The sequence below is a fragment of the Channa argus genome, chromosome 12, assembly GCF_033026475.1.
Source record: "Channa argus isolate prfri chromosome 12, Channa argus male v1.0, whole genome shotgun sequence".
Lineage (NCBI taxonomy): Eukaryota > Metazoa > Chordata > Actinopteri > Anabantiformes > Channidae > Channa > Channa argus.
Genome location: NC_090208.1, coordinates 3,475,078 through 3,489,319, shown reverse-complemented (window position 1 = coordinate 3,489,319; position 14,242 = coordinate 3,475,078). Strand labels below are relative to the sequence as shown.

The window sequence follows — 14,242 nt, the reverse complement described above, 5'->3', positions numbered from 1 at the left end:
TCACCTGAACAGGTGATTCTCTCTACAGATAAACCAACACCACCCCCTGCCTCCGTCTCCCTCCAACTTGTGGTCGGACTGCTCCTCCACCTGGTGGTGTTCTGTCTATACTTCATCTCCACTTTTTTCATGGTGTCTTTATATCGTCAAAGATCCACAGGTAGCAAACAAACATCAATCAACAATCAATCATCAGTCTGTAACAGCATAGAAGTTTTCTCCTGATCCTTTCTAACCTGCTCCAAATGTAGGAACTCATCCTCTGGTTTCGAAGGTGCTGACTTTGCCCACCCACACTGAGCAGGGATTGGATGATGACTACGATGATGTCACCACAGAGCATCACTTCTGATCTGATCCAATCTGTTCTTCTTCTGCTACTAGGTCAGAAACATTAGAGGATGTAAAACACTTCCCTGTGAAATATTTCATTAAGAAATACATATGTCGAATTTAGCAGCTGCATCAGCTTGATTATCTTTTAATTGTATTTTGCAGGCAGCAGTGTGGGAGAAGTTCTCTAGGATGAAGCCTGATAACTTAGAGGAAGGTTGAGTGATGACACAGACACCAGGAAAAAACTGTTGTGCTGAACAGTTTGCAACAGCTGCAATATCTTTAGCACCATTTACTCTCTTTAAAAACTCTGAAGTCATGTGTGACTGGGATTTTATCAGTGACTTTCGGTAAAAAGTCGGTTAAAGTGAAATGTGAAATGTCCCAACATGTCTCTACTGCCTAATCTGATTTATGTCACTTAGCTGTGTTGAATCCTCGTCCTAGTGGGGGCCAGGGTTGCCTCTATGACACTGTCAAACTAATCACATTTAACTTCAAATGTAATGGTCACACACACACAGTCAGGTTCCGTTGCATCTGTTTTTTGTTACAGCATGAAAAAAAAATAAGCTCAGTATGTGTAGGTGGTGCATGAGTAAGTCACCTGAGGTTTGTCACAGTTTCCCCTCATGCAAAGCTGAAATGCATGCAGCATTGTCGTAGGAATCCATTGGTTTGTAGATCATTTTAAAGTAACTTTGAAATGGGAACAACTTATCTGTGAGGGTCAGATTTAGACACACGCACTTATCCAGACTTGTCCCTTATCACTTATCACTCTGAGAGCACATTCATCAACTAGATGAAACAGTCCATTGTTTTCTTATGTGTCTGTTCTCAGGGGATCAAGATAGACTCTTTTTTTGTAGTTAAGAGCAGATGTTTCTCTAAACTCCTCTCACTTCTGGAAAGCTCGTCCCACCCTATGCACAAGGTCTGACCACATGGGCACGTTCAGCCAGAAACTGAACACTGTTAAGTGCCCAGTGCAACGTCAGCAGATGAACAACACATGAACAGTCACATTTATTCTGGCTGTAGTTCAGTTTTTTTATTGCTTTGGAGCAGAAAGCGGCGGTAGCCATCCAAAGTAATGTCTGGGAATTTATTATACAGTTTAATTATATAAATATATCAAATATCTTCCATTTGTAGACCTCCTCTCTTGGAGGTTACTCCAGATGTGAGGCTTAAGATTGAAATGATGTGCAGAACACAGAACAGCCGTGAGGGTTAACTTTTCGAATGCAAAATAAAAACGCTTGGAAGAAGAAGAAACAAGCAAGAGACTCTAAACTAAGAGAACATCTTTCAGCTGCAAGGAAATGAAGTGACTGCTACGGCAAACAAAACAGAGGAAATGGTGGTTTTTGCTCTGCCTATGTTTGATCTTATGTCACAAAGCGATACAATGGGACGAACGTGTCTTCTGAGCGTCGTGTGTAAGTGCAGTCCGTTTTGTCTACATTTCAGTAATTCCATTCTCAGATATTTGCTGTGCTGGATTATTAGACTAAAGGTGAGATGGAGGGCAATGCAGAAATTTTTACAATTCGTTTTATTGATCAGTGTGCGTAAAAAAGCAGTAGCCTGTGTACTGTGTACTGTGTACTGTGTACTGCGTACTGTGTACTGCGTTCTGTGTAACCTACATTGTTTTAAGATCAGACCCAATAGAGAAAATCATTGCATTCAGATAATGTTATCAATAAAACCTCAAGAAAAAAAGGTGGCAACAGATTAAAACATCTGTGCAGTAGATAGTTATTAACAATATGTTTTTAAACCAAAGATTCAGTTCTGGAAAAGTACAACAACCCATCGTTAAGCTGGAAGGTGCAGGGATTCAGTCTTGATTTTATCTCTGCTAAACTCTTGTTTTATCTGATGTAAGTCAAACATTCACTTCCTGTTTCTTTAGTTGTGGTCTCGTTGCTGAGCTGCAACACAAACCAAGGTTAGTAAACGTCTTATGCCTGAAACTCACTGAGACATGTCAGTCAGGAAACGGTTTTGTCATTTGGTTTTCAGCTTCATTTTATTTTGATTAAGGTCAGTTTTGAAAAGGGAATTTGACTTTTTTTTTTTTTTTTTTGCCAAAGTCTGTAAAGGTTTGGTTAGAAGCTTAATCACTTACTTAAGATAATGATTTTATACCCATTCAGGAAAAAACCTCCTAGCAGATAGTTCAGAAGGCTCTTATGATGCCACAGAAGGTAAAAACCAAACGAGACGTTTTAGCAGTGTCCTGTGCAAAATGAACACCGACCTACATTCTTCTCAGGTCTGGGCACTAAATCGACATAGTTAGGTTTAGGCAGAGAAACACAAAGGTCAGGTTTAACTGAGAACTGTCAAATACTGAGTACAATCATTTACTGTTAGCGACCCTCCACAGCCACCTGCCTGAGCAGACTTTTCTGTTAAATGAAGGTACTACACACACTGCGTTGGTAATACAAGTAGATGGTGTCTCTATATGAACCAATTGAACTACAACTACAGGCTGATAAATCTTTTATTATGTCCTATTGACTAGTCTGATTACAGTCGAATAAGCTGAGCTTAACCCTTAAGGAGTTTGCCATAGTTTTTGAAGATCTTTGATTTTGTACACCATTATAAGATGCTGATGTGATCATGGACACCTAAGGGTTAACAAAGTGCACAGCTGTTATAAATACACAGTGCTTTGGTAAAAAATCTCTAGTAAATAAGTTTGAAACGTTACATCTGAGTCACATGTTTCCGGAGCTGACAATCTAGCAGCCACTGCGAGTGGCTGAAAACATTTTAGTTAGAAAATCCATTCTTTTTTTTTAATACTGTGTCCCTCTTTTTTCTCTCTTACTAAATGCTCAGCTAAGAGGCAAATTTTATCTAAAACCTATTTTTATTTTAAATTAGCCTTTTATCACTTTCAGTTTTATTTCCTTGTCATCATGCGGAAACCCTCATATAGGCAGTAATTAATTGCAGCAATTTTAAATTTAAAAAAATATTTTTAAAACAAAGTCATAAAAAAGCTACACACACAAACACACAGCATTTTCTACTCCAACCAGCTACACCTGCCGTCAGTACTTCAATATTATGAATAAATAAATGTTTTGAGGCATAAATTTGTTTTTCCATCAACAAGATTCGATTCTGGGTAAACAAAAAAATAAATAAATGAATCAACGATTTGGTAATTTAGTTAAAAAAAACAATAACTTCTACAAATTCCTATCAGCTCGTCTGACTGTGAGTCCCAGCTTCTCTCAGCTGTTTAGAGGAGAGTTTGTCTCTTTGAACTGTGAGGACGACAGCTCTCCTGGATGGACACTGAGGAGGAACACAAGAAAAAGAGTGTCTCAGTGTGGAGATGGCTGGGGAAACTCCGCTGGTTCTTATTGTAACATCAGCCACATCTTCCCATGGGACAGTGGAGTTTACTGGTGTGAGTCCAGAGAGGGATCAACCAGTAACAGCATCACAATCACTGTCACTGGTAAGATCAGACTGTGGAGTTAGTGTTGATGAAGCTGTGTGGAAATGGATGAAATGCTGTAGTTTGTCTCTGTGTTGAGGTGGAGCAGTGATCCTGCAGAGTCCTGTCCTCCCTGTGATGGAGGGACATGATGTCTCTCTGCACTGTCAAACAAAGAGGCCTCCCTCCAAGCTCCCAGCTGATTTCTATAAAGATGGCTCCCTCATCAGGACTGAGCCTACAGGTCACATGACCATCCACCATGTTACCAAGTCTGATGAAGGCCTCTACAAGTGTCACATCAGCAGTCATGGAGAGTCTCCACCCAGCTGGATCTACGTCACAGGTCAGGAGCTTCACTTTGATTTCAACACTTATTTCATCCACATGTTGACCTGAACAGGTGATTCTCTCTACAGATAAAACTACAACACCACCTCCATCTACCACACCCATTATATCAACACCATCCCCTGCTGCAACCTCCCTCCATCTCTGGTTCAGACTGTTCCTCCACCTGTTCGTGTTCTTTCCATACTTCATCTCCACTGTCCTCATGGTGTCTTTATATCGACACAGACCCACAGGTAACAATCAATCAATCAATAAATCTATTTATAAATATAGTCTACATTTTTTCCTAACCTGCTCTTATTGTAGGAAACCTGCCTGTCTCCATGGTAATGACTTCACCCAACCAACCTGAGCAGGGACTGGATGATGACTATGATGATGTCAGCACAGAGCATCATTTCTAATCTGATCCAGACTCTTCAGTCAGAGGAAACTTTTCATTCAAAAGAACCAAAACCGAACTACCTCCTGGACACATCTAAAAGCTTTGTTAATCACCTATCATTACAGCCACTGTTATTGGCGTGTGGATGTGTGTGTAAATGCATAACTGTGTAACTTATGAGATCCTTTATCTTTATTATTATTATTTTTATTATGCCGTTTTTCGGTCACTATCTCCTCCTAGACGGTTTGTTGTAGAAACTCCATTCCACTTCCTAAAAGTAGGTCTCTTTAAGGACATGTGGGGTATTACTTTTCTCATTAATAAATTTTATACTTTTTATTATATTTCACTTTTTATCAACTTTTCTTCCCATTGAAAATGAATGGAAGCCACTTAAAACTTCCCTTCAACTTGTCTCTTTTCATCTGCTTCTTGTATTGTCATACTTTGGGGTAGAAACTTCATTTAAACTGTATACGGGTCTAGTCCCTTTCAACTTTTTCTGGGTGGATCAGCTCCTTTGTATTTTTTATACTTTTTGAATAATCACAGTTTTAGTTTTAGGCACCTTTTGGAGCTTTTTCAACTTTTCCATTAGTGCGTATTGCGGAATGTTGGAGCAGCTAGAGTGGGTGACATCACATGCACGCTAACTTTTCAGTTTCCACTTTTAGCAACGTTTTTCCTTCTTTTCCGTCAACTTTAATCTTACATAAACAAACAAATGTAACTCTCATAGTCACAGGACTGACGGTTCTTTCTCCAAGTGTCCAGAAGCAGAGAGAGTGCTGTCTAAAACTCCCATTGGAGCCCATTATAACAGAGGTTCTGAAATTCTACTCAAATCACAAACGGGGGGCTGTTTTAAAATCGCCACCATGCCTTCATTTTATGGGGTATCTTCAAATAAATACATCAGCGTGTTCATTGAAGCCTTTTGCAGCTCACAGTTTTTGAATTTTTTTGATAGGACTAATACTTTTTCATATTTTGAGCATTTTGCGAGGCATAGTCTCAGTACTTTCCCAGCCTGCCTTTGCATTTGGCTCACATGACTCAGCAGACAGGCAGCAGTCAAATTGAAAGCTCTTTTCAACTTTTTAACAGTTTTTCAGCATTAAAATGGTTCTTTCATTGCTAAATAGTTACTTCTAGCTTTTTTCTTTACACTTTAATAGCAATTTTTTTACTTTGCTTCTTTCTTTGTTTCCTTTAACTTTGAATATTTACCTTTTCCTTTGTTTCTTACTACTTTTTTTAACTTTTGTTATTTCAACTTGTTACTTTTTCACTTCTTCCTTTTTTCTTTACACTTTTAATAGCAGCTTTTTACTTTGCTTCTTTTTCTGTTTCTTTTCACTTTAAACATCAACTTTTTACTTATTTACTTCCTGCATTGTTACTTTCTACATTTTTTTTTCTTTTCTGAATTCAACTTTTCTTGGGATTTTGGATTTTTTACTTTTATCTTCTTTCTTTCTCTTTTTGTTTGTATTTATCTCTCTTCAGCGTTTGCGGCTTTGAACATGCAAACGCCTCTGCTCTCAGCAGCTTCTGAGCGGTCGGCCTCTACTGGGCGACTTAACAGCTCTCCCACGTAATTTCCTTGGAAATTGTCTTTTCTAGTTATAATTGTAAAGGGCTTTGGACAACATCGAAGCAGAGAGCACGGTATTTATACAAGGATCACATGTCTGTCTCCATGGTGGCATCACCGCCCTCGCAGGCTGAGCAGGGATTGGACTATAATAATGTCACCGCAGAGCATCACTTGTGTTCTCCCTAAATGAAGCCCAAATGTTTGAGTCATATTCTGTAACACCAGTTTGGCTTGTGTTTTCTTCTTATGACATCACAACCTGATCACCACTGACTGAAAACACAGTGAAACAATTGCTGTAACCTACTGAGTCTTCCCCAATCGCCCCTCTGCTTGTCGCCACTGTGGTTTCTCGGCTGTGAACAGCAGTTTTTGAACATGGAGTCAACTACCGTAAGTGAAGGTTTATCTGTGACAAAGTTAGATTTCACAGTAGAAGATGAAACATGAACTCACACTGGCTCCAGATGCTGATGCGAACGGGCATATTCTTCAGGCTCCCATCAGTGTTTAACTTCATGGGCTTTAGGACTCTCAACTACCGATAAAACTAGCAATGGTTCATTACATCTGCTCCTCACAATGGGTAAAAAACTAGAGTGTTAGGCTCTAACTAAAAAGTGGACCTCAGGAAAAGATAAAAAGCCTATGTCGGGGATCTGCAGTTACGCAGAGGGTAATATGTAATGAAGAGGTCAGATATTTAGCTACAGGCTTTTAAGGTCAACCTGAAAGTTATTGATGCGCACTAGGTAGGGTAGTGTGCACATGTCCAGCCTGTAGACCACCACATCTACCTCGCGTGGCTGATTGTCAGGTGTTGAGACCTGGAGAGCTGTGAGAGATGCAGTCTATGTGGACTGTCCTACAGCCACATCCATGTTAAGAAAACCTTTCTTCTGCAGCTCATTTCAGGCCGGCTGTCTTTATCTTTACTTTTCTAAGTAGCAGATGATTCTCACAGAATCCAAACTACTCTTCTGGCAGTGTGTCCGCCGGTGCATATGGAATAGACTATGTCACCTTAACAGTGAAACCAATTGACAACAGAAAATGTATAGTCGGTCTAAGTCTGAATGCATCTGCAGGGTAAAAATGAAAAGGTGAAAGCCTGTGTCAAAAGTCACAAATTGCGAAGTTTACTGTGACTGGGATGTCAACCAACTTAGAGATTCAACATTCTTTAAGGCTTAAAGAGTTTCACACACAAACTACTCCACGTCAGGTCTGTCATGCAAAGAATAATCTCTGTCACTGAGATCTCAGTAACATCAAACATAGGACAAAGTGTCTCCACAGATCTAAGTCCACAAATATACTATGGGATTCAGCCCAGTGAAAACAGTTAGAACTGTAGTATTGAATATATTTAACAGTAACACAGCTTTGGATAACATTTACAGAAAATGGAAATCACGGAAACAAAATATATGATTATCCCAAAATCACCTAGAACCAAAAATTATAACCTAATAATGAACATTATTTACCTCCCTCTGCCTACATGTTAATTTGCTACTGTAATCTGAGATGTTGTCAGGCTCAGTTCCTCCTTTAGTTTTCTCCTACTTCTTTCACTCAGTGCAGAGCACTCAGTTATTTTTGTCTTGTCTTTAGTTTCAGCTGCACACACTTTGTATTGTAAACTAACCGACGGTCTGCATAAATATCAGTGTGATAAAGCGTGTGGATTCTTGCTTTTTGATTCTGTTGCACAACTCGGGTCATGACCACTTGTGTACTTGCAGTATATTACATTTACACCTCAAGTCCAACATGAATGAAGTACACTTTGCTTGTACAGAGGATTGAAAGAATACAATTACAAGTATTCTACCATGACTTCTAACAGTCATGGTGGCTGGAAAAATAAACCAAATGTGAAAGCAATAAAAACGCAACACAGGTGAATCCCAACAGTTGACAGCTGCAGCCTATAATGAAATGGCTCAACTCAGATGGGTCAAATGGGGTTTAAAACAAGAAAACAAGTCTTGAACGCATTCAGCAAAGCTTTACTAAGGCAACTTTTGGTTGAATTACAATGATTGATTCTTAATAACAAAATAACAACAATGAAAAATGTGGTTGAGTGAAACCACTACACCACAGTTTCTCTGCTCTCCGTGGATACACGTAAATGTCAACGTGGACCTACACTCGGACATGTTTGCACCTGTTTCTTTTATACTTGAATGGCAGACGTACCCGTCCACAAGAGGGCAGCGTCACTTTGACAAACCTCAATTAGCTGGAAATGAAAAAAAACTATCTGGAAACAGCAATTAAATGTTCGCGTTCTACAAATCACAACAGTCTCAATGTAATGTTATGAAATACACATCTCAAAACAAAAACTAAACAAGCACACTAAAGACTCAATAAAGCAGCATTACAAAAATAGGATATAATAAACAACATGTAAAAATACTGTATAAAATCTGTGTGAACATCTGGACAGCTATGAACGGTTGCATTTCCTGTTCTACTTTTTCCTTCTCTTGTTTCGAACCCACGTTCCGGCATCATCCAGTCAGCTCGGTTGACGCACATCTCCGCACAACGTGTTGTTGACATTGGGGAGGTGTGCACGTTGAGGCCTCTGCGACCTAAAGTTACCCATAACAGCCTTCTCTGCGTAGGTCCGCGTCAACCTTTATGTGTATTTAATGTGATAGCTTAACCTTTGTGCTTGGAGTTTTACATTTGGTTTCATTCAGAGTCTCTTTTGGCTCATGTCCTACAGCGGTGTCGGATTCAATACGCAATCGTCTCTGTGTTCTAAAAATGACGTTCAACTACCAATGTGATCTCGTTTGTGAGTTTTGCACTTGAAGGTTTGTGTTCTGAAGTAAATGATGCGAAAGACTCTGATCCCACAGTGTCAGTGTGAGACTTACACAACAAAACCTTTTGGTTTCAAATTTCATAACAATCCTGGTTTTTCAAAAAGGTTAAAAAAACATCAGGCTGAAAAATAATCACAGTTTTTCTAACCTTTAACAGGTCCCACAATCATTAAACAGCTCAGTTACTGCAGGCAGTCAAAGTAAATGGCCTGTAATAAGACATTTCTTGTCAGATCTTGCTGGTTTGTTTGTTCAGTTTGAGGAGACGCTGTTGTTACAGTGTTACATTGTTTCTGATTTAAAACACAGAACTTTAGGCTCTGAAAGTGTTTCTTTAATGACAGAATGCCCTCAACGTCTTGGCGACATCTGTGGCTGATGAAACCTCAGGAGCTGTTTTTGCATTTTCAGCTCCAACAAAGCAACTGGCTTTGTTTCACCAAAGGACTGGAAGCTCCTGTATTTGGCTGTTCAGAGCAAATTATCTCTCACAACACACTGTGCATGGGAGCCACATTTAATGGTTACATAAATTACAAAATCTCTGTAATGTTCAGCTCACTTGTCAGGCCAAAGGGAGCAATTTAGCATGATTGTGCAGTGAGAGGAGTTTGGTAAATCCAACACATACACATACAGATAAGGCTGGGAAGGCTGCATCTTGGTAAGAAACATTGGATGGAAGCAGAACTTTGTTTAAAAAGAAACTGTCCAATGAACTGGGAAAGAGTCAAACAATAACTTGAGCCTTCTTCAGTTTCTTTGTGGGTTTTAGTTTTTATCTCTGTATATCTGCAGCAGGACATTCAGGGTTGAAAAGACCTGAGATGTTTCATCTCGGTTCTTGATCAGCTTCTTCATCAGGAGGAGGAACTTCTGACGCTTCCCTCAAACACCATTTACGTTTTATGAAGATGATAAAAATAACACCCACAAGAAGCATGTTACTAACTAACAAAACCTTTACCAGTCCAGAATGTCCACGGTGATCTTCATCATTATTTCCAGGATCCTTGTCTCCTCCACCTTCACTGCGTCTAACTTTAGGTCCTGTAAGAAGAGAATGATGTGTGAGGTGTGAGGTAGGTGATGAATCCATTTCCTCTTCAAACTCCTGTCAGACATTATCTACTGCACTTTGATCCCATCACTCATAGCAGCTGTTTGCTACAAAGTCTCATCAGCAACATATTTAGAAAACACAAACATCTGATCTGTGATGGTTCACTCTCACATCAACAACCAGGAAGCAACTTCACCTCTGATCCACACACACACTCTCACACACACACACACACACACTCTCTCACCTGAATTGACAACTGTCAGGTTGATGGTGCTGATGAGCTGAGGTGGTGGTTCTGTGTTGCTGTTTCTAACACGACACTCATATGTTCCAGTGTCATTGATGGTGATGTTTTTCAGAATCACTGAAACGTTTCTGTCCTTCATCTCTGGATCTCTCAGCTCCACTCGGTTCTTAAAAGATGGATGTGAAGTGCTGCAGTCATTCTTCCCATGTCTGCAGACAAAGATGTCTTCTTTCAGGTCCTGTCTCCTCCACTCTAACAGTTCGATGTCTCCACCTCTGGGATCCAGACACTGAAGAGTAACATCATCTCCAGTCTTCACTGTGATCTGTTGGTAGTCTTAACAAAAACCATAAAATCCAGATCAAAACACAAAGTGAACATCAGTAAAACAGTCGATGAGGTCAAACTAAACTGGGGCATAAATCCTCCTTTGATCATCCCACATAACATGGAGCAGGTCTGACAACAGTGCTGCCACGAATCGTGTTGATAACCAAAGACTTTTTTTGTCTGGACTGATAAAGGATGACTTTGATTTTTTTGGTTACAGACTTGTTCTGACATCAACTTGAGATCTCATTTAAGTCCTGCGTTTAAATTCTCAAGAAGCCCTTTTAAATAATCCTGTTTACCTGTGCTTCTCATTTACCATCTGACCTTGTCTACCACTTCCCTCCTTTGACCTCCCCCATCCTCAATTTTGTCCCGTTTACTGCTGCTGCAACTCTCCATCCTGCCACACTCACTTAATCGGATGCTCATCAAAGACACCATTTACTCGCTTATGACTTTCCAACTTCACACACACCCACCTGCCTGTGCCACTCCTCACCACATTAACCAGGCTTCAGCCACTGGCTTATCAGCGTGAGGAAATTTTGCTTGACTCCTGCGTGCACCCCATCTATCATCACATACACTTAATCTAGCCGTGCTGTTAAAAGCTTGCATTTCACTTCATAGGACCAGTTGTCAGGAACTAATGTTATAAGTCTTAACTTGTTACTCAATAATGAATGTAAAGCAATAAAAAGTACAACTCATCTTAACAGTAATTGATTACATTTATAAAATGGCTTTACAAGTAAATACTAAAGTAAACTACAAGAACCTAAATCTGCATTAAAGGTGGACTCATGAGCAAAGGTGACCCACTAAACTGTCTTGGTAATAACAACCACAGTTCCTACCTTTTTCTGTCAGCACAAAAATCCACAAAAATGTGAAAAGTGCCGCTGATATTCCAGGTGTTAATGACGCCATGACAGCAGCTGCAGCTGTCAGAGCTGAGATTGTTCTTCCTGAGGATAAACCGATGCAACTAACAACACTGCGCTGTAAGAAACTGATTTATTTTGGGAAGGGTAGAGGGGGTGGGACCAAACCAGGCTGACAGAGGAAGCTTTTCACAGGATCCTAGTGCAGGCAGGCAGGCTAGCATTGAGTCCCTGTTCAAAGAACAGCACCAAAACCGAAAGCCCTTCTAATTGGTGCCCCCACCAGTTTTTCTGGCCACAGTATTACCCTCTGTGGTCACAATGTTTGGAATGTGTGGAAACTTGTCCAACTCATCTGTAAAATTGCATTTTTCCGTCTCAGACACAAAGCCAAACTTAGTTTACAATACAAGCTTGGAAAATCACTGTAGAGCCTTTGTGACACTAGAGACCAAGTGGATGCCAAAAAAAATCACACACAATCTAACTATATCACCCACAAAGGACCGTCAGACGATAAGTAAACCAAAACCTAAAATAAAAATCCTCGATGCAACAGCATCATGAGACCAATTCAACCACTGCGTCTTATTTGTTTCCGGCATCTCACACTGCTTCTAATCAGTAATAACCACACACCACATGTCCAGAATGTTTCCTTTCCTTTGCTTGTAAATTACAGTCTGGTGGTGTGTTTAGTGATTTTTATCCAGACTATTTAAACACAACAAAACCGTGAATGGGTATGTAACTCATTGCATGTGCAAAATAAACTTGTTCAACGAACAATTCAGTTGATTCAGGATGGTGATAAAAGACGTGTGACAAAATTGGCTGCAAGTGAATATGTCACATCAGCTACGTCAAGCTACACAGTGGAAATTTTTTACTCTTTAATCACCTCATAAAATCATCTCCAATTATCTGGTTGTAGATGTTCCCATCACACCACTTTCCTTAAAGAGAGAAACCCGCAGCAAAGCTCTGTCACTGAGTAATTTGCTTTAGTTATTTGAGGTCTGTTGATTTTATGTCTAGTCTGTTTTTTTTTCTTCTGTATTTTTATCCTCCTTATCTTCTAGAGATAAGGAAGTTATGTCTTCATTTTTTTCTACACAACATTTATTCCCCATGTTTCATTCTTCCGCTTAACAGCCAGTCAGTTTATGGAGTTCACCCGAGCAACTGACCCCATCAATGTGGCGTGCTGAGGTTTGTGTGCAATTTATGAGGAGTCTTGTTCTAGTTTATTCCTCACTCAGAGCACAAAAAACAAAGTGACCCTAGATGGTTTAGGCTAATTTAATAGCTCTATAAAATTTCTCACATCTGTGTTTCAACTCTCACAGCTGATCTACTTTAACATATTCAGGAGACAGGTTACTAAATTTCCTGAGAAGATAAAGAGATTGTCCACAAACTATTGGGTCAGTGGTCTGATTCCTAATAGAAATAGTTAGTAAAAACCTTGACAAACAGGCACCTAAAATAATTTCAGCAGAAGCTTCAAATTGAAATGATAATAATGGAAAGTTTGGTGAAAAAACTATATACAGGCCATTTATGTTGTAATTGCTTTTTTTTTCTGTCTTGATCTCAAAATTAGCCGCTTCAGGTGTTGCCAGGGCTTTAATGGTTTTGAAGAGCTACAATTTACGGGGAAGAGATCTTGTTGTCCATCATGATTGGTTTAGTCAGGGCTCTGCCTCTTTCACCTAATCTCTTAAGTCCTTGAGACTCACACAAACTATGAGAAAGTATGTGAAGAATAATACAATGATAAACAGCGAGCATGTCTGTATTGGAACCAGTGATGTGAAGCTTTAGCTCTTGTGCATCAAGTACCTGGGCTCAGTCACACTGCAGGTAAAACAAATCTACACACATTTTTACATTTATAACAAAGCTGTAGTTGCTGTTGTCAGCTCCTGATGTATCTGCTTCTTGTTTCTGGACAAAACAGAAATGGGGTCACTCTGAAGCCAATTATCTTGGCCTAGCAACTGACCCCATCAATGTGGTGTGCTGAGGTTTGTGTGCAATTTATGAGGAGTCTTGTTCTAGTTTATTCCTCACTCAGAGCACAAAAAACAAAGTGACCCTAGATGGTTTAGGCTAATTTAATAGCTCTATAAAATTTCTCACATCTGTGTTTCAACTCTCACAGCTGATCTACTTTAACATATTCAGGAGACAGGTTACTAAATTTCCTGAGAAGATAAAGAGATTGTCCACAAACTATTGGGTCAGTGGTCTGATTCCTAATAGAAATAGTTAGTAAAAACCTTGACAAACAGGCACCTAAAATAATTTCAGCAGAAGCTTCAAATTGAAATGATAATAATGGAAAGTTTGGTGAAAAAACTATATACAGGCCATTTATGTTGTAATTGCTTTTTTTTTCTGTCTTGATCTCAAAATTAGCCGCTTCAGGTGTTGCCAGGGCTTTAATGGTTTTGAAGAGCTACAATTTACGGGGAAGAGATCTTGTTGTCCATCATGATTGGTTTAGTCAGGGCTCTGCCTCTTTCACCTAATCTCTTAAGTCCTTGAGACTCACACAAGCTATGAGAAAGTATGTGAAGAATAATACAATGATAAACAGCGAGCATGTCTGTATTGGAACCAGTGATGTGAAGCTTTAGCTCTTGTGCATCAAGTACCTGGGCTCAGTCACACTGCAGGTAAAACAAATCTACACACATTTTTA

At 39.6% G+C, this 14,242-nt stretch overlaps 2 protein-coding genes across 4 annotated transcripts; one reads left to right on the top strand and one right to left on the bottom strand.

Moving 5' to 3' along the window:
• The first annotated feature begins 1,158 nt into the window (after positions 1-1,158).
• Positions 1,159-7,400, top strand: LOC137137018 (Fc receptor-like protein 5). Of its 3 annotated transcripts, none has more exons than XM_067522880.1 (6): positions 1,159-1,781; positions 2,261-2,296; positions 3,575-3,832; positions 3,912-4,157; positions 4,316-4,398; positions 4,472-7,400. In XM_067522880.1, the coding sequence occupies exons 1-6, from the start codon at positions 1,700-1,702 to the stop codon at positions 4,493-4,495; spliced, it is 729 nt and encodes a 242-aa protein (XP_067378981.1). In that variant the 5' UTR covers positions 1,159-1,699; the 3' UTR covers positions 4,496-7,400. The 3 variants fall into 3 exon arrangements, with proteins under 3 accessions (XP_067378981.1, XP_067378979.1, XP_067378980.1); XM_067522878.1 differs by having other exon boundaries at positions 1,289-1,781; positions 4,231-4,398; XM_067522879.1 differs by lacking the exon at positions 2,261-2,296 and having other exon boundaries at positions 1,296-1,781; positions 4,231-4,398.
• A 394-nt stretch (positions 7,401-7,794) lies between these two features.
• Positions 7,795-11,831, bottom strand: LOC137137047 (ICOS ligand-like). The gene is made up of 3 exons (XM_067522929.1): positions 11,506-11,831; positions 10,313-10,651; positions 7,795-10,052 (listed from the first exon to the last, which is right to left on the bottom strand). Exons 1-3 carry the CDS (start codon positions 11,576-11,578, stop codon positions 9,835-9,837), a joined length of 630 nt encoding a protein of 209 aa, XP_067379030.1. The 5' UTR covers positions 11,579-11,831; the 3' UTR covers positions 7,795-9,834.
• Between the last annotated feature and the right edge of the window lie 2,411 nt (positions 11,832-14,242).